This window comes from Prionailurus viverrinus, chromosome D1 (genome assembly GCF_022837055.1).
Source record: "Prionailurus viverrinus isolate Anna chromosome D1, UM_Priviv_1.0, whole genome shotgun sequence".
NCBI lineage: Eukaryota > Metazoa > Chordata > Mammalia > Carnivora > Felidae > Prionailurus > Prionailurus viverrinus.
Window position 1 is genome coordinate 103032926 of NC_062570.1, and position 23119 is coordinate 103056044.

Genomic DNA, 23119 nt, shown 5'->3' on the forward strand with positions numbered 1-23119 from the left:
AACCTGAATGTTTTGAATTAAGCTACATATCTATGTGATTTCTCAGATGGGTGGTTATTTAATTAGAATGAGAAGTAGAGAAGAATAGTTTGTGGTAGTGGACTTGGTGAGAAGGTGGCTAATTTGAAGTTTTCTACCTCTGTATCTATCCTGTATTGTTTTGTAATTACAGATGTCACCGCCTGATTTGGGGGTTATGCCAGCACTCAGCATGGTATGGAGGACTTGCCTGTTGTGAGGGAAGGGGAACTTTTAGGCCATATCTCCATTTTCCCCTCTCCATTTTGAAATTGTGGAACAAATTCAGGAGAGGATGTTCTCGTTGAAACTCAGCTGGACAATTTGTTTAAATCTCCACAGGAAGGGCCATTGTTACTTCCTGTCTGAAAAGGAAGTGCTGGCTTCCTTCCCTTCCTCCTTGGCTAACTCAGGCCAACTTCAAATATGGGTGGGGGAGGGGCTGATCACGTTAATAGTCTTGACCGGCTACCCATGCCTCGGGAAATCATTGTTCAGCTGTGGAAACCTAATGTTCCTTCCCTTCTTTCCGAATTTGAAATGTGGAGACGGGTGCAGTGTGGGCTCTTGTCTCCTTGCCCTTGTGTGAGAGCCTTGGGCTGGGTTTGGCTGTTGCAGTCCAGGAAGCCTCCCAATCTCCCAGGCATTACTTTACATTCAACCTTCTACCTCCCCTGTATTCCCTGACATTTGAAAATAGATCAAGGAGTTGTAGGGAAGAAACTGAAATCCATTTGACACTGAGGAGTAGGTTGCAGAAAGGAGAACATAATTGGGCAGAAGGGAGTGGGTGACAAAGGTTTCTTATTTTTAAATTGAGCCAAGAAAACATTCCTTCTAAGTGGGGCCAGTTGGCACTCTTCCTGCTATTTTAGTCCAGGCTTCTCCTTCCTACTGGCTAGTCAATTGTATTAAGTGTTTGATGTGAGTTTGAACTGTGGTCTCTGGGGTTGGGGGGGAGGGAGAGTGGTGGAAACAGCTGGTGCCTTCATCAAGCTATCTCAATTACGCTTCTTTTCAGAGTGTTTGGGGGTGGGAGGGGTGGAGGAATTGGATGTATGTTAGCAGAGCCCCAGCAACTCCCATGTAGTGGGATTGGATTGTCAGGCACTCTTAATACCATGTGGGATGTTGGCTAGTTGGAATGTAACTAAACCTTTCTCAGTCACATTCTTTTCTCTGCCTCCCCTCCCTCTAATTCTTTCAGCTTTGGGCCTGATTTGGAAAGGGGTATGTGGGAAGTTAGATAGCAAAACAGATTCATGCTTTTCCAACCATTGAGTATTCAGCTAAGTCTTGGGCCCCTCCATTGACTTTCTTCTTACTCATTCATTATTCCTTTGGTTGGGTTTTTGAAATATGTCTGCAAACAGCCAGAGATACAATTAGAACCAGGACCTTTGGTGAAGTCATGATGAATTGTAATCGGTTGGCTATATTGGTCTCCTTCCCTCCCTCACACCCTGGGGTGACTGTATTTCTGAGTCAGCACGGCTTTTCTGTCTCACCTGCTCAATTTGAGGCAGACAACCTGCCAAGCATCCTTTTGGAGCATTAGCAGGAGTACTGATAATGGGTGTATTCAGTTCTCTGTCTGGGATGAGTCTTTGACAACCCTGTTTTTTTTGTTTTTTTTTTTTTTTATAGGTATCCCAGAAAACTCCCCCACTAGATTATTTTTTTATCTCTTTTTTGTATAACTACCTCACACGATATTGCTTAACTGAGTGATGTATTTGGCCTGGGCTGTGATGAGGGAGAATGGGACAAGAATACATTAACAGTTGTTACTACTTTTTCAGTTATTCTTGAGAGAAAAAGGGAGTTCGTCTGATTCAGTGCTAGGTGAGAGATCTTAAACTTTTTTTGTGTATGCTTCAGTGATAGAATAGAGTTTGCAGTGGCTAGGCTCTACTGTTGAAGTTCTGTTCTAAAACACAGTGTTAAGTGCCCACTTTGCTACCCAGCTCTAGAATGGCTGACTCTTGTGTATATTCCTCCCCACCTGGTTATGTCAGATTCAGATATTAGCTAATTCCTTCTAAGTTGTGTTGTTTCAGACTTAGGCTCCTTTTGTATCATATACTAATCGAAATCAGGGTTCAGCCCAGAGTACTTCTAGCAGACCCAAGAAGAAGGATAAAGGAGTTTGTAGGAGAAAGCAAAGGAGGAGAAAAGCTGAGAAATGATAACATATTACTAATTCATTGACTGGAATGTCACCTGGTTGAAGGACTCTGGGCTGAGCCTGTGCTTTGCTTTATTCAAAGGGAATTGAGCCCTGTGGGCAAAGGGTGTTACTTCTTTGGATTTCAAGACTCTCTGGCTAATAGATTAGCTTGACTTCTATCTGCATCTTTGCTTCTGGGGTTTTGGGCTAACCTCCATGGGGTTTGTACAAGATAATAGAAGAATGTATCATTTATCCCATTCTTGGAATTAGCTGAGGACCCTTATTAAAAAGGGAGGCTTTTTTTTTTTTCTTTTTCTGAAGAGGTTCCAAATCTACAGGCCCTGACCCACTCCGGGGGAGCAGTGAACAGGAAAAGGTTGCGGTCTTGACCGCTTTGCCACCAGAACTACTGTGCAATACTTGGCTACATCTCATTCCCTGGGGAAGCGGAGAACTTTGCTCCCAGCACCTGCTGGTGCTTATCCTGCCCCTTTGTAGGGTGGAGTCTGCTGCCTTTGTTTGTTCTCTTTGGGGCCTCTAGGAATCAACTTTATGCTTGTGGGGAAAAGGGCTTGAAAGACTTTGAAAACTGGAAATGGGTGATAGAGAAGGTGACAGAAGATGTGTTTTAATGTAGTTCTCCAGGTGGGAATGTTCTATTGACTGAATCCAGAGCAGCAATCCGATTGCCATAGTGAAGTTCTCTTTGGGATGTATCACATGTAGCTGAACTGAATATAACAGCAGCAGTAGCTCTAACATCCCCAATGCAGTGCCTCCAAAGTGAAGAAGCCTTGCCAAGTAGGAATCTTAAGAATCCCCTCACCCCTTTCAAACCCTTAGATCCATGCACAGTATCTTTCTGCGGATTCTCAAAGGCCTGAGCTTTGTCCTATGTAGTGTTGGCTTGAGGCAGGGAGGAGGGTTGTTTTCCCGAACATGATAAGGAACTGAGCAGGGCAAAGTGGGAGCTCTGACTGGTGATTGGTAGACAGGATGCCCTGGAATGCGGTTGGCCTGCAGCCCAGAATCCAGCACTTTGTATTTGTTTGTTTCTGGGAGACTGTGGTCTGGTGCTACTGTGACAGGAAGTGAGAAAGCTGGGAGTGGGGAGCGGAGAGGGGCGATGCCTTTGTGGTTCTCCTGTGAAATCTCTTTGTCCCTGGAGAGCAGCTCTGCTCCAGGGCTCTACTGAGAAGAGAGCAGCCTTTGTGTGTCTAATGGGTCTCAGGGCATCTAAGCTACTCTGAGGGATGAGGGAGTGTGAATTCGGACCGTGGCCTTCTCAGCACTTGAATTCTGTAAATGGCCTCCACGTCCTAGCATTGGGGAATCTCACTGAGCTTTATGTGTGTTACTGTTATTTATAGATTTCTAGGATTTAATTAAGAAAGGAATTCTAGAAAGAGATGTTTGTTTATATGATGTTTATTCACTCTGTATGTTGCAGGTACTTTGGTCTGAAAGGGACAGAAATGGGTGTTGCTGGGGCCCAACACTTTAGGTTTCATCTCTCCAATTGGCACCCTACTACATACAGAGCCAGAGAAACCCACCCATTCTTTGATTTCACTATTGAGAGGTACTGGCAATTCACTGTTGGCACATAACTAAGGAATGGTTGGTAGTTTCCTAGGATATGTTCCCCCCTCTGTCTAGACTGAAATAGCACCTGTAGCACTCTCTGTTCTCCTCCTCCCTCCTTTCCCCCTTGTTTTGTGTTTTCCCTGCCCTCCATTCCAGCTGTGAAACAGGCATCTCTTCTCACTTTGTGGATTGGGTGGCTGAGTCCTCAACTTCTTGCCAAGCTGGCTAGTCCCTGAGCACACATACAAATCAGCCTTTGATTGCTCAGGAGGACAGCTGCCCCAGAGGCAGATTGCTAACATACCGCTAGAACAATCCTTCCCCTCTGTTCTGATGCTGGCCAGCACAATCTTCCCCGATTCTAGTTCCTTCTGTTTCCCACCCCACTCTGATCTCTGCTTTTGGTTTCATGAGATGCCACATTAAAAATGAGAGTAGGGATATTTGTGATTAGATTTTCTTTCTTGAGATCTGGATGATTTGAGAATGTGGCATGTAGCCAGATTTCTAGAGCAGGCTTTGCAGAGGAAAAGTAGGTGATTATGTAAAAAGTTGTATTACTTTTTGCCCCTAGCATTTTCCCTTCTGAGTTCTCGTTCCTTTATAAAATGGGATATAAATCTGAAGTAGACTGTAAGCTATTCTTCCTCAGAATCAAGTAAGTCTTACTCATTAAAGTGAAAGTAAGACCCAAAAGTCTATCTGCTTCCATGCCATCCTCCCCATGCCATTACTTTTGGTCAGCTTCTCTGTTGGAATTAGAATGACTTTTAACTGCAAGACCCATTGGAAGTTCAGACTTCTTTTACTCCATTGGGAAGAAGGAACACGAACTTGGAGCAGAACAGATGAATTTCCACCACTCACTGGCTCTATGACCTTGGGCAAGATACTGAGTTCTTCTGATGTAGAGTTTACTCATTTATAAAAAGGGTCCAGTGTCACCCCAGAGGTCATTGAGAAGATTATTGTGATAACTTATGGGGGACATCAGTAATTAATTCATAACTTTTCTTCCCCTGTAAGGTCAGATTTTCTTCTTTAAAGTAGGGAAAAACCTTTCCTTCAGCTGTCTGTCCTATAGATGAAACAGGACCTTCACACTTCCTCTCATTTCCTCATAGACTCTGTTGCTTGTCTCAAAAGGGAGATATATTCTAAACCTGGGAGAAGGGGTGTCTTAGCTCTTTTCAGTGCTTTGAGGAAGCGGGACTGCAAACGTGACTCAATTGCATGCTTTCAGCTTGTCCAAGCCCCATCAGAGGACAGGCAAAGAAATGGTGAGAATACCATAGATAGAAAGTGAGGGGGTTTGGTGAGAAGGTGCCTCCTTAAAAAAGGAATGTGAGCTCAGACAGTTGGGTGACCTCTAGAAAACCCTAAGGTTAAGCTTTTTCCCCATGTTTTTTTTTTTTTTTTTTCTCCCCTAGCCTAGGCTAGGGAAGGGTGTAAGGTGTCCTTGTTAATTTTAGGATTTCTGTTTTATGACACAGGAGTTACACAATACCTTTCCATTTTGATTAGACTTTTTCTCGTTTCCCATTGTGTGTACTTGACCTCCCTCTTTTTTTCTCCCTTCTCCTGTAGGAAGGAGAAAGGCATTTGGCCTCTCCCCTTCAGTCTGACACCTCCTTCTGGTTTTTTGGCCCTCCCTCTTATCTTTGTTTCCTTATCGGCCTCTCCCTAAAGCTCTGCTTTCTCCTTATAAGGCTAGGTGAGGCTCCTTTGGCAGGGTTGCATCAGGGATCCAGGTAAGTAACTCCCGTGTCTCAGACCTTCAAGATTGAGAGAAAATTCAGCGTTGGCTGGCCCAGTGGAGGGCCTTGGAGAGGCACGTGGGTAATGGGGGAGGAGAAGGAGGCGGCCTGGCCTGTGAGATCAGAAGGACTTGTTAGACCAGTCCTGTGTGTGTGTCATACGTGCCCCAGAGAGAAGCAGGTTTTGTCTCTTTCCATAGCCTTTCAGTCCTGGGCCCCTCACTAACTGAGAGCCACACCCTTTCCTTTTTTCAAAGCCAGTCTAGCATTCATCCATTTAGTATGTTATGGTTTGGGGGGTTCCCAGAATACTTGGTAGGGGAAAAGAACAAGGAGAATATTCCATCTGGTTTCCGAATTTAGGGTCAAGATGATGGAGGTGATTTTTTTTTTTTTTTTTTTCTTTTAAAGTCACAGTAAAAGCTAAAACCTGATGAGTAACTTTGGGTCAGGATTATAAGACTGAAGTGAGTTTAACGTGTCCTGTTGACCTGTAGAGATTGCCAGCTCAACCTCCTTTTAACAAAGAGTATTTAAAGAAAAAACAACTTCAAACTATTGTGTATTTATTTTCCTTCTTTTCTGAACTCCAATCAGAAGTATCACTCGTTTCTAAGAGGACAGTGATTTGTCAGAGACTCCCTTATATCAGAGAGATTCATGGTGGACACAGTGAGACCCAGGCTTTCCCTGGGAAAGTGAAAGTCCCCAGTCTGCCTTTTGGGTGCTCTTAAGTGGAGAAGCTGGGCCCCACATCAGGCAGATCCACAGGGAGGCTCAGAAACCGCTAACACCTGAGACAAGGCCATTTCCAGAATATTGGATTTGTAACTCTGAGAAGTGGTCAGTTGAGATCGTGAAGTGAGCGGGGTCTTCTTTAGGTCTTAATGCAAATCATGTCCAGGGACTTGGCTTAGGGTGAGAGTGAGTCTTCCCAACAAAAGGAGGTATACTGGAATTGTTCTCACTGAGTTTGGGATGGTGGAACATCAGGTGGTGGGTGGGGTACTTAGATCTTGGACTCTGGTACAAGCGCTCTTTGTGAGAAGAAGCCAGAGAAAAACTACCGACAAAATATATTCCTTTAATTTAAAAATAAAATGGCAACCTTCTGTGTGTATGTTTGAACAGGAGTAATTGCTTTGAATTTTGGAGCAAGTGCTATTTAAGGCAAACAAATGCCTTTTAGGGGTCTAGAAGACCTACTTTTGTTGGCTTGAGTGTTATGTAGTACAGCTCTGTGGCGTTACAGGTGCTATGTTCTGTTGATTGGTATTCTTCAGTATGAGGCTCAGTGTGCTTTAAAAAAATATTTTTTAATGTTTTTATTTATTTTTGAGAGAGAGAAAGATAGAGCATGAGTGGGGAGGGGAAGAGATAGAGGGAGACACAGAATCCAAAGCAGGCTTCAGGCTCTGAGCTGTCAGCACAGAGCCCTACATGGGGCTCGAACCCATGAACCACGAGATCATGACCCCAGCTGAAGTCAGACATTCAACCGTCTGAGCCACCCAGGTGCCCCTCAGTGTGCTTTTTAGAACCACCATTTGAAATTCCTAGGATGACCTAGAAGAGGAGTTTTGCTTATTCTTGCTTTTGGAAGGAAGGCATAACTTTGTGACATTGGTTTTAATTTCATGATGAATAAAAAGGAAGGAAGGAGGAGAACTGGCTTTGGGATTGGCTACAGAAAATTTCTTTCCTAAGAACCCCAAAGACTATTTTGTGGGGCTTAGGACAAATACTTTTTCCTCTTTCCATAAGGGCTAGCTTGCCTAATTCTGGTCATATCTTTATTGGATATGTTTATCAGGATAGCATGGATATCAGAGTCACCCAGCCTATAGGTTTACATATATGAGCCCATTAAAGTTAAGCCTTGACAAGTAATAAAAATGCAGATTGCTTGGGTTATAACTTCCCCTGTGAGCTAGTTCTCACAGCTAGTTTTTGGTAGACATAGGACTTGAACCCCATGTCTTTTGACCCTAATCTGGAGTTTCATTTTGTTTTTCTCTTTGAGAGTGTGAAGAGTTCCTCTAGTTTACTGGTCTGCTGTAAAGCAGAGAGGGGAGCATGTGGAAATGTGTGGTTTATTCAAAAGACCTATTAACACCACCAAACTCTAGTCCTTTGTGGTAGCTATTTGTAGCAGTGTTTGTATTAGTAACCGTATTAATAGCTTTCTGTGTGTCAAGTCATTTTTCTAAGCATTTTATGTGGATTGTCTTATGTACTTCTTACAACTACCCTTACATGTATTTTATTTCCCCATTTTACAGAAAAGGAACCTGAGGGTTAGAGATTAAGTGGTACTTTGCCCAAAGTCCTATAGCTAAGAAACAGTGGAGTTGGGATTTGAACCTAGTCTGATTCTGAAGTCTGTATTTTTAACTTCTAAAAATCATAATTCCAAATTACATTTCTTTGGCTGGGTTACAGTAGAATGGATCGTTTCAGGGGACCATGCTATTGCTGATATTTTTTGCCCAGCTACCTGGTTGGCCTTGTCTGTTTGGTCCTGCTGGGTATTTGATCCAATTTAACTTCTGGTTTTGGATTCTTACAGAAGAGACTGAATTTGTACCATTGTTGAGGCTTTGCTGTAGACTCACAAGTCTGTAGGACCTATGGCTTGTTAGAAGTAAAACCAATTGTAGTCATGGGGCGCCTGGGTGGCTCAGTCGGTTGGGCATCCGACTTCAGCTCAGGTCACGATCTCGAGGTCCGTGGGTTCGAGCCCCGCGTCAGGCTCTGGGCTGATGGCTCGGAGCCTGGAGCCTGCTTCGGATGCTATGACTCCCTCTCTCTCTGCCCCTCCCCCGTTCATGCTCTGTCTCTCACTGTCTCAAAAATAAATAAAACGTTAAAAAAAATTTAAAACAAACAAACCCCAATTGTAGTCTTAAGGGAAAGTACAGTCTTTTTTTTTTTTTTTTTCAACATTTATTTATTTTTGGGACAGAGAGAGACAGAGCATGAACGGGGGAAGGGGCAGAGAGAGAGGGAGACACAGAATCGGAAACAGGCTCCAGGCTCTGAGCCATCAGCCCAGAGCCCGACGCGGGGCTCGAACTCACGGACCGTGAGATCGTGACCTGGCTGAAGTCGGACGCTTAACCGACTGCGCCACCCAGGCGCCCCAGTACAGTCTTAAGGAAATAGCAGGGCTCACTTTATGTGTGGCCTTCTCCTGCTCCTTCTCACTTTGAGAATTCCTTGATTCTTTTTGTAGTGAGATCCAGTGTTAACTCACTTGAAAATATTAAGAAAGGTGTTGGCCTGGACTCCCGGTGACTTTCTTGACTCTAATTGCCAAAGTCGGTTAATGGTTTGCAGATTCTGGTCTAAACCATAATTTTTGTGTGTGTATGGCATGGAGAAGACTTTGCTTAAGTCTGAGTTGTGAAGCAGTGTTCTATAGCTTGCCAGCAGCTTCATTCTCTCCCCCTACTTCTGCTTGCTTTTTCCTCCCATTTGGTTCTGTTCTTCCACTTATATCTTATATGCAGACATATAAATAAGCCTTTAAGGAAAAATGGAAGCTTCCCCTTCCCCCCTTTCCTGTGATGTTTGGGCAGAAAGCTCAAGGACTGTGGGGAAGAAGGACTGGACTGTCCATCTTCTACTGGGCTTGTATTTTTTGGGCTTGACAGTATGTAGTAGGAAGAGAACACAGGCTTTAGAATGGAATAGATCTGAGTTGATATTCGGAACTTGCTATTAACCTAGACCTTGGGTAATTTCTTCACCTAGAGCCTGTTTTCTCATTTGCAGTAGAACTTACTTCCTTAGGGTTATAAGTATTGCCAAGATAATAAATGTAAAGCATTCAGTAATTGTTAGTTCTTTTCACCTTCCCTTTCTCCTTGGTAATAAACTACCAAGGCGTCAAATAAGGGGTCAAGAACTTATTATAGCAGATCTGTAATACTCTATGCCCTATGTCCCAGAAACACTGGTTTAGGTGGGACCTCCCTAGTAAATAGAGTTGGAGCAGCGGAACCAGCTCATCCACTCCTTAGAACCCAGTTATGCTCTTGATCCAGTGAGTCTCATCTACTAGTTCACAGAATAGTTTTGGGCTGAGGCATTACCATTAAGTAATATAATTGGGAGATAGAAACTAACTCCTGAAACAACTTAATACCTCACATTTGTATGTACATTATCTCACCTGTTTCTCTTAGCAACCCTCAGTTAAACTGGGCTGGTGATGTTGGCATCTTACAGATGAGAACACGGCAGTGACTTTCTGCCATTGTTGGCTAGTGGCAGAGCCAGGACTGGGACCAGTCTTCTGAGTCCTATCCCACACAGCCTCTGCTTCTGCTCTCTTTCAGGCAGAAAATCTCCCCATGCTATTAGGCCCAGGAATCTGACCCTGTCTTTCTGCTTAACTGTGCTGTCCTCTTCTCCAAATTAGAGCCAGGTGGTTGGCCTTTAAAGCCATGAACGTGGGGAAGGATCGTGCTTCCTGGCCTAGAGCCTTGGGTAGTTTTCCTACAACCTTCCTTAACCCCTTCTTTTAAACTAAAGCTGTAGGGGTAAAAAGTGGCCGTTTATGGGTGACATAAAAGTGGGTGACAAACAGTTTCTCTGCAGCAGGGAGTGTTTTCACTGTATGCCCCCATAATAGTGGTGGTTTGGGCTTTTATTAGTAAAGGAGATTACAGGGCAGAGGCTGCCAGAGTGGTAACTGCAGTCTGAGCCCTGTTAAAGCCTAGAACTGGAAGAATCTCTCTTGGGCTTAGAGTCCTCTTGGTATGGAAGGTTCATAGGTCATCGTACATGATGGATAAGGGCAATGGTTAAAATGAAGCAATAGGAAAAGGGAGCAGCTTTTTTTTTTTTTTTTTTTTTTTAATGAGGTTACTTTTCATTAAAGACCCTTGAGTGGCCTGTTGGGATATAGGGTGGGAATAGAAGAACTTGGCAGTGGACCGGAAGGAAGAACAGGAGTTAATAAGTGTGACTGTGGGAGCGCAGAGCCAGGGTAGAAGGAATTTAGACAGGGTTGCCACATTCTTGGATTTAGGTACTGGATCCGCTGGAAGGAGCTTAGTGGTGGAGGACTAATTAGGGAGTTTATTGGGCACCTGTCTATCTGCTCCTCTGGGTGCTCTTGCTTACAGAATGCTGCGTATACTTTAAAGCACACGGGCCCAAGGGCCCAAGCATTTGTGTTTGGTGGGGCTCTGGGGAGCGTGGGAAAGGGAACTGAAGCAAAAGGCTCAGCCTAGGCTAGTCCCCACATGTCTTCCCCACTACAACTGTTGCATTGGTTTCTCAATGTCTTTGTGGGCATGCTGGGACTGGGCTTTGAGGTTTCTGCCTTAGAGGTGGGAAGGAGGGGGAAGGGCATTCCAACGACATCCCCCCCCCCCCCCCCCCCCAGTTTGGTTGCTGGGAATAGGGGGTAAATGAATCTTTATCCATATTATAACCTACCCCTGGTTTTGTACAGAAGTAGTCTATGACAGTAGAATCCAGGTTTTAGTGAAAACTACATCCAACGTCCAAATACCTGAAGACAGAGCAAAGTCCAAAGGGCATTTGTCACATTAAGCAATTCCAAGTCGTATTTTATACATCACTCACTCCCTTCTATTCCCAGATTGTCCTTCTCCCAATACCTGCCCCTGTTCCTCTTATTTTTTAATATTTTGTGTATGTATTATTTTCCTCTCATTCCCATTTTTCCTTCAAATATTTCTGCAGCTGTCTCCTTCCTGCTTCCTCCTTGCTGTGGTGGCTGGGATGCTTCTCCCATGATTTTTTGAATCTAGACTGGGCTGTTCTCTGTATTAAGCCAATCAGTTACGACCTTCTCTTAACAGGTGTGTATGGAATTATGTTTCTTAAGAATAAAATTTTTAAGTGTCTTTTTTCTTTAGGGGGTTGATGAGAGGGTGGTGAAGGAGGGGAAGAGAGTTTATTTTAAAACCTGCCTCTTGACATGGTATATTGTGAGCTGGCTATAAAATCTATAGCCAATTTGTAAGTGAGAAACCTTGTTCAGTCCAACAGTATGACTACAGTGCCCCTCCATTTACTGGCCAACTTGCAGTTAATGTAACAGGATAGGGGGAACTCTTCATTTTGTATAACTATCATTTATTGTATAACTAGCACACCAGCCCTCTAGATACTTGGATATTACCCTGAGTTGGAGTAAGTAAAGATGAAAAATATAGTTGGTTTATTAGAGCTTTCTGTAGAATAACAGGGATGTAGGAAGTTCCAGCAATTGACTGTCTGGAAATTAGAATATGAACTACTTCAAGGGACAGTTTCAGAGTTTGAGCCTCATGCTCATTTTCCAACTCCCCAAGGGAGGCAAAGGTCGCTGCATGGGTGCGTTTTTACATATGGAATTTTTGTGGGTTTTTTTGCTCCCTTGTCTCCTTTAGCCAAGGCACACGGTTTGCCTTCCAGTATCGTAGTACAGTTTTGAAACATAGAAAGGCCCCTTCATGAATGTATTAAATATGGGGGCCTTCATTTTGTTTCCTGCATTTGATAGCAAGTTTTTAATATTTCCATTTTTAATTGGCCTTCTAATTTAGCATCTTCATTTAGTGTATTTTGCCACCACTGCAGCAATTTCAGTGTTCAGATTTGGGGAGGTTGAGGAAGATCTGTGGACCTGTACTGCTCCCTTACCTCTAACAGTGGCTTGCTCTTGCAGGACAGAGAGTGCTGGTCTGTAATGTGGAGTTACAATTTTCATTGAGTTGATGCCAGCAAATTTTCCCAGGGAAAAATAATCTAGTTTTAATCTCCTGTCATGACTGCAGCCCTTAGCCGTATTCTCCCTCTTGTGCCAACAGTATAGACTTGGATCTAGTTGCACCTTTCCATTCAGTAATTATTTCTGGTGAGGTGTTTACCAAAGGGTAACGGGCAAAGGATCCTGCTTGAGCGGACACTGGTGATGGGCTCCCAGGCTTGATGGTGGCTGGCTTTCTGCATCGCAGTAAAACCACAAGAGGGCATCTTTGGCTCTGGGATTAATGATTCATCTGTCTTCTCTGACCTGTGACCTTTTCTCTCCTCTCTCTTACCTTCTCCCGGTAGTGTGAAGTGAGGGGGACCTTCTCCCTCCTTGCTCCTCCCTCTGTGATCCACACCTTCCTTTTTACCCTGTTCTGCGGCGGCTCCGCCCTTTACCTTCATGGACGACTCAGAGGTGGAGTCGACCGCCAGCATCTTGGCCTCTGTGAAGGAGCAAGAGGCCCAGTTTGAGAAGCTGACCCGGGCGCTAGAGGAGGAGCGGCGCCACGTCTCGGCGCAACTGGAACGCGTCCGGGTCTCACCACAAGATGCCAACCCACTCATGGCCAACGGCACCCTCACCCGCCGGCATCAGGTAACCCATCAGACCTGCAGGTAGGACTCTCCATCAGACCTGCAGGTAGGACTTTGGCATGGTCATAGAGAGGCTATGATCCTACCTGGGAAACTACTTTTCCTCATGGTGCTGGGCTGTCCAGTGCCCATGCTTCATGGTGAACCTATCCAGGGGTGTTAAATACTGATATAAGACACAGGGGATATTGCTGTTCTGCTGAGTTGAGTGGACTTATCTCGAGAAGCATCCGTCTGACTTCTGTTTTGCTGGAGTGGGGTTTCTGGGTTGGGATTCTAGATCATATAGTTTTGAGCCGTAATCAAGTTACTTCTGTTTTCTCTGATTTTTTTTCCCCAACTTGGTATCAAAAATTCAAGAAAGTAAATGTCTGCTTAGTGGTTGGCGCAGTTGGGCATCTTGTATTCTCGGCTCCAGTTCAGTCTCCCTCAGGGAACAGTCTGCTCAGAAGGTGTGGCAGTGTCCATAAATTGTGTATTCCCGCTCCATATTGTCCTTGCGTGCTTGTTTTGTTGGCTTTGCAAATCATGTCTTGGAGGGAAGGGATCATTGGTTAGAGCTGGAGAAGGAGCATCGTGCTGCTATTTAACCCAGATAACCACAGGAGCCAGTGGTCTCTGGGTTGGCTGACTTTGTGATGTGACTTGGGGGAGTTGGTGTTAGAAATGAGAAGTATCTTGTGTTTCCTATGGTTTCTCTGGTCTGACTTTGCTGTGATATAATCTGTCTGAGGTTATGCATGCGTTCGTGTGTGTGTGTGTGTGTGTGTGTGTGTGTGTGTGTGTAGAGTAGGCGTTGCCCAGTAGACTCCATCTTAAGAGATCTCCTGTGGGAACTAACAACAGTGCTTATGCTCCAGCTTATGCTCCAGTTGCCTTTTTCATTGATTATTTATTTTTTAAGACAGAGAAGGTCCCTCGTGCTGAGGAGCATATTGAGTGAGAGGACAGAAGTCCATTTAGGGGATGATCAGGAACTTGGAGGCAGTGTGTTTGCAAGATTCCTAGGATTTTTATAGGAACCAGAATTGAGGGTCAGGAATGAGAGGTATATATGGAATGGGGAGAGCAGGACTGCTCAGGCTTGGAGGTGGTGGGGAATTCCAGGATTTAGTACAAGATTTCTCTTTCTGTCTCTTTTTTATTTTTAACTTCTGTTCAGCAGTGAAGCCACACCCTTCCTTCTTCCTGAAAATAATGTTTAACTTCCTCTCCCTGCAGCATTACACTCCCTAGGTAATGGGAGAAGGGTGGGGGAAGTCTCCCAAGGTGGCTGGATCTCACAGTTTTCTATTGGAAGAGGAGCAGTCAAATGTATTTTTACATAGTATAACGTTGTCAGATTATTTCCTGCTGCTTAAGACAGAGCAACTTGTGTTCCGTGGCTCTAAACATTGGTGAAGATGATGTTGAGACAACTGTCTGCTTGAGGGGAATTGGGGTACTCATTTTCTTCCTATTGGAAAGAGAGACTCCTATCTCTTGCGTCTCTCTGATATGGAAGTTTCCAGTGGTAGTAGAGCATGAATATGGACGGAGCAATAAAGAAGGCCTTTGGAGGGGCGCCTGGGTGGCTCAGTCGGTTGAGCGTCCGACTTCAGCTCAGGTCATGATCTCACGGTCCGTGGGTTCAAGCCCCGCGTCGGGCTCTGTGCTGACCCCTCAGAGCCTGGAGACTGTTTCGGATTCTGTGTCTCCCTCTTTCTCTGACCCTCCCCCATTCATGCTCTGTCTCAAAAATAAATAAACGTTAAAAAAAAAATTTAAAAAAAAGAAGGCCTTTGGAAACTCCCCAACCTAGCCTTATATTTTTAAGGACTTACCTGAGTCTCTGCTATTTACTCAGCCAATAGTTTTTGAGTGCCTGTTATGTGCCAAGCATTGGTCAGGGCACTGGAAATACATCACTGAACAAAACTGACCAAAAAATGAAAAATAAAAATACAACAAACATCTGCCCTCATAGAGCTTACCTTCTTATCCTCCAAAGACCCAGTCTGCTAGTACCAGGCCCAATTCCAGTTTTGAGGAAAGTGCTAAAACTAAGGGGTGATGTTGTTCTTTTATAAGTACTTGACAGAAGGACTCCAGGCCACAAATATCATTTTGAAAGCCCTTTTCCTGTTTGGAAAAAAAGATAATTTGTATTTGATAGAGCAAAGGAAGGCCACAAAATGAATTATCTCCTTGTGGGCTGTGTTTCAGAACGGCCGGTTTGTGGGCGATGCTGACCTTGAGCGACAGAAATTTTCAGATCTGAAACTCAACGGACCCCAGGTAACTTCTTTGGTTCACAGTCTCAGCTGTTTCATTTGTATCTTCTTCCTTCCCCAGCCTATAAAAACTTATGGGTGTTTTGTAAAGTACATTGTAAGTACCCCCCCCCCCCCCATTAATTAAGAAAATAAAACAGTGGAGCTTCAATGTATAGATGATTGTATTTTGGAATGAATCTTAATGGCTGTTGATCCGGTATTTGATCCCTCAATTACTGCATCCCTTTTCTGGAATGGGCGTGCTTCTATTTCTACCTGAAATCTGGTTGGTCTTGAGCCTTAGGCAGTTTCTGAAGGGTACAGAGCCAGTCAGAAGATGGCTCTTTTGGGGATTTTTCTGGTTCATCTTAAAAGTTTTTTATTGTTTGAACTTCTTTTTTGAAGGATCACTCATATGTAGATGTAGCCACGGTCAACACAGATCATATTCACTTTGACGACCAGAACTGGGAAGTTAAATCTGCTGTCTGCTGTCTCTGTCACTTGGGTGTTGATGTGGCTATAGTTAACTCAGTTTGTATATATATATATATATATATATATGTGTGTGTGTGTGTGTGTGTGTGTGTGTGTGTGTGTGTGTAATATTTGAACGTTTATTTTTGAGAGGAGAGACAGCATCAGCAGGGGAGGGTCAGAGAGAGAGGGAGACATAGAATCTGAAGCAGACTCCAGACCCTGAGCTGTCAGCACAGAGCCTGACACGGGGCTTGAACCACAAGCCACAGGATCATGACCTGAGCCAAAGTCGGACACTCAACCGACTGAGCCACCCAGATACCCCTCAGTTCATATTTGTTAGATGACTAGAACTGGGAAATTATAGCTTCTGCTCTTTTGTAGAAGTTCAAAACGTGGGGAAAGCTACCCCTCTGAAAATCCTGGGGCCCATGGAAGATGCATGAGAAGTCTTTGTCTCTAGGGAGACTGCTTGTCATTGGGTTGGACTGTTGATCTTTATGGCTATTTCTTGCTTTTCCTCTTTTCCATACAGGATCACAGTCACCTTGTGTATAGTACCATTCCCAGGATGCAGGAGCCAGGGCAGATTGTGGAGACCTACACGGAGGAGGACCCGGAGGGAGCCATGTCTGTTGTCTCCGTGGAGACCTCTGATGATGGAACTACTCGGCGCACAGAGACCACAGTAAGCTAAGACTTATACGAGGTCGGGGATAATGGAGGAGGTCTTCTTGTGGGCTTCACCGGGAGGGATTAAGAACTTAATTAGGGTGGGGGTACTGGGGTGGCTCAGTTAGTTAGGCACCTGACTTTAGCTCAGGTCATGATCTCACAGTTCATGAGTTCAAGCCCGATGTCGGGCTCTGTGCTGACAGCTCGGAGCCTGGAGCCTGCTTTGGATTCTGTTTCCCTCTATCTCTGAACCTCCCCTCCTTGTGCTCTCTTTCTCTCTAAAAAAAAAAATAAACATATAAAAAAATTTAACAATTTAAAAATTAAAAAAAAAAAAACTTAAGGTGGATGAAAGGTGTTGAATGTATGTAGTGGAGGCATAAAGAAAGTGGTCTCTGGCCAGACAGGGAATATAGAAGAGATCTGGGAAAATCTAATGGAATGGAGAAGAAAGAAAGACCTTATAAGGTCTATAGTAGCTTCCTTTATAGGCACAGTTACTGTCAGTGCAGCTGTCCTGCCTGGGGACTTCCTCTAAGATGGAGAGGAGGGTAGATGGTAAAGCGTAAGGCATTTCTAGATAAAGTGATCTGGCAGTAGGGGTTTATTTCATTTCTTAGAGCAGTCTAGAATTTAAGCTTCTATTGTTCACTCTTTTCTCTTTCCTTACTTGAAGGTCAAGAAAGTGGTGAAGACTGTGACAACACGGACAGTACAGCCAGTCCCTATGGGACCAGATGGGCTGCCTGTGGATGCCTCGTCAGTTTCTAACAACTATATCCAGACTCTGGGTCGTGACTTCCGCAAGAATGGCAATGGGGGACCTGGTCCCTATGTGGGGCAAGCAGGCACTGCTACTCTTCCCAGGAACTTCCACTACCCTCCTGATGGATATAGCCGCCACTATGAAGATGGTTATCCAAGTAGCAGTGACAACTATGGCAGTCTGTCCCGGGTGACCCGCATTGAGGAGCGGTATCGGCCCAGCATGGAAGGTTATCGGGCACCTAGTAGACAGGATGTCTATGGGCCCCAGCCCCAGGTTCGGGTAGGTGGGAGCAGTGTGGATCTGCATCGTTTTCATCCAGAGCCTTATGGGCTAGAGGACGACCAACGTAGCATGGGCTATGATGACCTGGATTACGGCATGATGTCTGATTATGGCACTGCCCGTCGGACGGGGACGCCCTCTGACCCTCGCCGACGACTCAGGTAGGGAAGAAAAGGGGAAGGTAAGGGTCTTTTCAAAATAGTGAAAAGGGACAGCTCTTTTTTTTTTTTTTTTTAATTTATTTTGTTCATTTTATTTGTTTTAGAGAGCAAGTGGGGGAGGGGGTAGTGGGAGAGAGAGAATCTCAAGCAGGCTCCACGCTCAGCAGAGTCCATCGCCAGACTTGATCCCACGATCCTGGGTTCATGACCTGAACTGAAATCAAGAGTCAGATGGATGAGCCACCCAGGCTCCCCTCTTCTTTCTCCCAAGTGTTTTTCAATAAGAGACACTTGTGTCTTCCCTTCTGTGATTTTACTAAATATTGACTTGCTTTTTTGTCTCTTTTTCATTATAGAAGTCATATATCTAATTATAGAAAATGACTTGTGATGGTTATTGGTCTATATCCTGAAGAATGGCTTTTGCTTCTATGCCAAGAGTTTCTGCTGTTTCTGCCTAACCCCCAGTTAGAGATAGGCAGCATCACAAAGGAGCTTGGTGCCTGGGGCTGTGGGACACTCCCTTGCTCTTGTGAATTTCTTCAGCATCTGATTTGGTATTCAGAGTTGAGGGTTTTAGGCTTTCTAGGCCAGAATAGACAGTGAAGGGAGAACCCTCCCCATGGTGATTTTAATCTCAAGTTAAAAACAAACCTTGATCTCACAAAAGCCCAAATTGACACTGTGTTTTGGTTCTTACATTTGATTATAAAATGAAATGGGGGTGGCATCCTTTGAGGGTGGTACATTAGTGACATTCTGAAAGGTCACTAAGCAGCTGCCTCTTCTGACTTTACTACTCATCCCGGAGGATTCTTTGGTGATCTGAAAAAGGGCATGATTGATGTTTGGGCTGGTAGATGGTTTGCCTTGAGAGAATGCTTTGGAATGGGGGTTGGCAAACCTTTTCTGTGAAGGACTAGATAGAACCATTTTAGGCTTTGCGGGCCATGTGTAATTTTTGTTGTGTGTTGTTGTTCTTTTTACAAACTTTAAAAAATATAGAAGCCCATTTTTAGCTCTGGGGCTGTGCAAAAACAGGTTTGGCCCATAGGCTGCCAACTCTGCTTTAGATTAAATCAGAGACATAGTGTTTACTAGGCAAGGAAAAATAAGAAGTAAAGGGGAAGATGTATAGATGTCTTGATGGTAAGGCTATCCTAGCAGCTGTTGCTGAATTTCTCTATGGGATCATAACCTTCTAAAGCAAATGCCTTTGTGCTCATTTTCCTCATATTAGGTAGCTTTGGTTAATAATGAACTGGGCTGGGCCCAGGGGTAGAGGCCCCATTATCTAAGCCTGAGTCACTCACCTTTTAGGTATTGTATCATTTGGACAGCTAGTCCAACTCCCATGTGACTCACCTTTCATTGGGGGGAGGGGGCAGTGGGGTGGGCATCAGACCTCAGCTGGTGCAACTTGGAGCACTGGTAGATAACAGCTATCACCAAAGAGTCTGCCCAGGGTGTTGGCCCTTCTGCTTGTTAACAAATCTGCCTTTCTGACTTCCTCATTAGTAGAGTGATTGGACCTAGGCAGGTGTGGGTGGCCAGCTCATTCTCTGGTGTCCCTTGCTGTGGCAATTGACACAGAGAGCGTCTGGGGCCTGGTTCTTGGGTCTGTTCCAGGGTGGCACTGGACTTGGAAACCTGCTTGACTAGCAAGAACATTTGCTGCTTCCTGCTCTAGGCCTAGGAGAGTAATACAAGGTCAAACGGAAACAGTAAGGCAGAATGATTAGTGGAAAAAGCACTGAACCAGAAGACTTCTAGTTGTGCCTTTGCCACTAGCTACATAGCCTCAAGCAAGTCATTTAATCTTTCTGGGTACAGCTTTGTTATTTGTAAAACAAGGGAAAGAATGTCATGATCCACTGCTCGTAAAAGAAGGAAATACAACTGAGTGACCAACATCTTGGTTATAGCAATTGTTTTTGTGATTGGTTATATTAAAATAATAATCAAAGTAAAATATGCTCATTAAAAACTAGAAAACCCAGAAAGGCACACCATCCATTGATAAAGACCTATGGTTAACATTTGGTGTGTTTCCTTTCCTTTGGTGCAAGTTCTTTTTTCCTATGCAGGTAAACATACCCTGACTTTCTTTTTCTTGGCTAAACTGGAATCTTACTTAAAATACTGTTCAGTAGCTTATTTTTAAAACTCAGCTCTATAACCTGTTCATTTTGTTTCAATGATATTAAAAAATAGTGATTTTTACTAAATGCTTCGTCCATCTGAGTTGCTGTTGAGTGGTTGATGTTGACAGCTTTGAGGCAGGCCCTTGGCTCCTGGCTAACCTTGAGGGTTGGGCTGACAGTGGGAGGGGTTTTGTGGAACAAACAACAGACTCATTTGGAGAGTTCCACACAATAGATTCTCCTCTTTCCTATGGGAGCCAAAGAGTGAGATGAGCTCACAGATAATGGGTCTCTTCCTTCCTGGTGGTTATGAATAAATAATAGTGTGACAGATTCACCCTCTAGTGGTTGCTGGTAGTACTGAAATAGGAAGAATTCTGGTTAGACTTCTCTAAACCTTCAGTTGCTTTGTTTTTGTACTTTTCTTGGTGACTGGGTATCCCAAATGCTGTGGTGTTCTGTAGCCTCTGTTTTGACAGAATCTGAGGTATTTAGAAATTAGAGGCTAGAAATCCTATCTCAAACATATTTGTTGAATAGCAGAGATGACGTTGGGGTGGACTGTGAAAATTAATGTTCAGGCTCATACCAAAGCGAAGTCCTCATGTGATATACCAAGAAGGCATGTACTGTTTTTACTCTTATCACCTCCTCTCTTATAATTTCCAAAATAAGATAAGGAGAGGCTTAAATAAGAAGTGTGTTTAAGGGTCTAATCCCAGCAGCTGTTTCCTGTGTGTAAATGCCTCATTTCCTGTTTAGCTAAAGGCTTGTAAGAACTGTTCTCAGACATTGTTTGCTGACTTCTTTGGTTTAACCCTGTCATCTGAGGGTTTATTTCAGTCTCTATCCAGAGAGGTTAGCTGTCAGGTATCATTTAAGTGCTAAGCAGTCAGGATTTGGTTCTTTTTTTGTGATTAACGTCTCTGAATATTTGTTACTCTCTTCCAAGCTAGTAAACTTGATAGGAAAAAAAGGCAGTTTTAATCTAAATGCAGATGCCTTTAAAATTGTTACCTTCTCTCCTTAAGAAAAATTGATCAACGCATCATTTATGCAAAGGAGAGGTAAGATCTAGCGTACTGGAGCTGAAGTTACTCTTGCCTTGGAGGTGAGGGGTAATGGGAGCTCACCGGGAAACCAGACTCAACAACTTGATGTATTCGTCTTTCCTCTTGGTTTTTCCAACACTGCAGGAGCTATGAAGACATGATTGGTGAGGAGGTGCCATCGGACCAGTACTATTGGGCTCCTCTGGCCCAGCATGAACGGGGAAGTTTAGCAAGCTTGGATAGCCTGCGCAAGGGAGGGCCACCACCTCCCAACTGGAGACAGCCAGAGCTGCCAGAGGTGATAGCCATGTTAGGGTTCCGCCTGGATGCTGTCAAGTCTAATGCAGCTGCATACCTGCAACACTTGTGCTATCGCAATGACAAGGTGAAGACCGACGTTCGGAAGCTCAAGGGAATCCCAGTACTGGTGGGGCTGTTAGACCACCCCAAAAAGGAAGTGCATCTTGGAGCCTGTGGAGCTCTCAAGAATATCTCTTTTGGGCGTGACCAGGATAACAAGATCGCCATAAAAAACTGTGATGGTGTTCCTGCCCTTGTGCGATTGCTCCGAAAGGCTCGTGATATGGACCTCACTGAAGTCATTACTGGTGAGTTATAGGCACAAGAGGACTGCTCGGTTGGGGTTACTCTTACCCCTGGAGATGTTGAGAGCTAGAAGGATTTCCAGTCCTTTTATTTTTGAGTCAAGGTCGTGAACTTGTGGTCTTTGGGTCAAATCCATCTCACAGATTTGTTTGGATCACACAAGGTTTTAAAAATTTTAAAGAATTGGTTGCTGATGTTTAAAATTCAGAAGATTTCACTTAAAATTCCAGATTCTTGGCTTTTGGTAAAAACGTGCAAGGATTGGTAACAGTAGGTTTATTTTGCTCCCTGACAGTTGGTCTGAGCTGATTGGTACGTGTGCGCTCCGGTTTGCAATAATCCTGAACGTATTCTATTGCCTTTAGCCAACTACTGCCACGTAGGAAGTTGTCTCCCAAACACTGAAGCTGGGTGTCTGCCGTTTTTCTACTCTCTTGTAATTTCTTTTAAGTATCTGCTTCTGACATACCTGCCTGGCATGTGTGGACAATCGAGCTTGTGGCCCTTGCTTTAGAAGAGTTGTTTTTCATGTTGTGGGTCGTGATCCATTAGTGCATATTAAATACACTTTTGTGAATCCCAATCAGTATTTCAAGAGAAAGAGAGAACAAAAAATAGGGTAGATTATTAGTTCTCAGGACTGATCTTGCCCATCAGGGGATATTTGCAGTGTCTGGAGACAGACAACTTGGCTTGTGGGGAGTGCTACTGGCATCTAATGAGTAAAAGCCAGAGATGCTAAACATCTAACAGTGGACAGGTCAGCTTCCCACAACAAAGAATTATCTGGCCTAAAAGGTCAGTGGCGCTGAAGTTGAGAAACTCTGGTAGAGATAGCCCAGAGAGCATTGCTTATAAGTATTACTTTATGAAATTTTATTTCATGACATGTATGTGTATGTTGAGCCATAATGTATATTTCTTACCGTGAGTCACAAACAAAAGCTTAAATATCAGTATAATGTATCTGGTTATACCAGATTATAAAGTATTGGGGAAGACTGAGAAATGATGGAGTAGGGGATTCTCTTTGGCTTTCTTCAAACATCCTGTGTTGGGTGTTGGAGAGGTTATCTGATGAGTTGTCTCTGCCAGGAACCCTGTGGAATCTCTCATCCCATGACTCAATCAAAATGGAGATTGTGGACCATGCACTGCATGCCTTGACAGATGAGGTGATCATCCCACACTCTGGTTGGGAGCGGGAACCAAATGAAGATTGCAAACCACGCCATATCGAGTGGGAGTCGGTGCTTACCAACACAGCTGGCTGTCTTAGGTAACGTAAGGGCTTCAAGAGTATGAAGATTGAAGTTTTGAGGACTAACATTTTTTTTTTTCTTTTTAAATTCTTCAGCCTGTCACTCAGCCTCCATTCCTGTGACTGGAGGAATGACTCTGACTCCAGCCTGTCTTCTACCTTTGTCACTACTCCTTTGTATGCCACATACGTTCGCTACGCTGGTTTACTTGTTGTTCCCTGCACATCCTCACTTCTGTGCCTCTTTGACTTTGTTCATTTAATTTGTAAATGTTTGTTCAATATCTACCACATGTAAAGCAGTTGTCAAGTCCTGAGCTTGGAGCTTTTGTGTGTGTCTGTGTCCCTGTCCTCAATGATATGTATTTCAAGTAAGGCTGCAATGAGTGAACAAAAGGAGTACAAAATGTACTAGAAGGGTAGGGGGAGGAACTGTTCTTCCTTCAGTCCACATCACCCCTGTCTCTTTTATCTTTTTTTTCCTACAGATTTTTTTTTTTTTTTAAAGTAATCTCCACACCCATCATG

The 23119-nt window shown here is 44.0% G+C and overlaps 1 protein-coding gene across 10 annotated transcripts in view; it reads left to right on the forward strand.

The window, feature by feature from the left end:
- Positions 1-23119, forward strand: part of CTNND1 (catenin delta 1) — a 47528-nt gene that overhangs the window by 11673 nt on the left and 12736 nt on the right. For 7 of the 10 annotated variants that reach the window (XM_047877569.1, XM_047877571.1, XM_047877573.1 and 4 more), the window contains exons 2-8: positions 11257-11375; positions 12616-12907; positions 15112-15183; positions 16177-16329; positions 16993-17528; positions 20869-21332; positions 22426-22609. In XM_047877569.1, the coding sequence (XP_047733525.1) occupies positions 12713-12907; positions 15112-15183; positions 16177-16329; positions 16993-17528; positions 20869-21332; positions 22426-22609 (1604 nt within the window). In that variant the 5' untranslated portion in view covers positions 11257-11375; positions 12616-12712. The remainder of the gene's footprint in view (positions 1-11256; positions 11376-12615; positions 12908-15111; positions 15184-16176; positions 16330-16992; positions 17529-20868; positions 21333-22425; positions 22610-23119) is intronic. The other 3 variants (XM_047877579.1, XM_047877578.1, XM_047877570.1) reach the window with 2 other exon arrangements.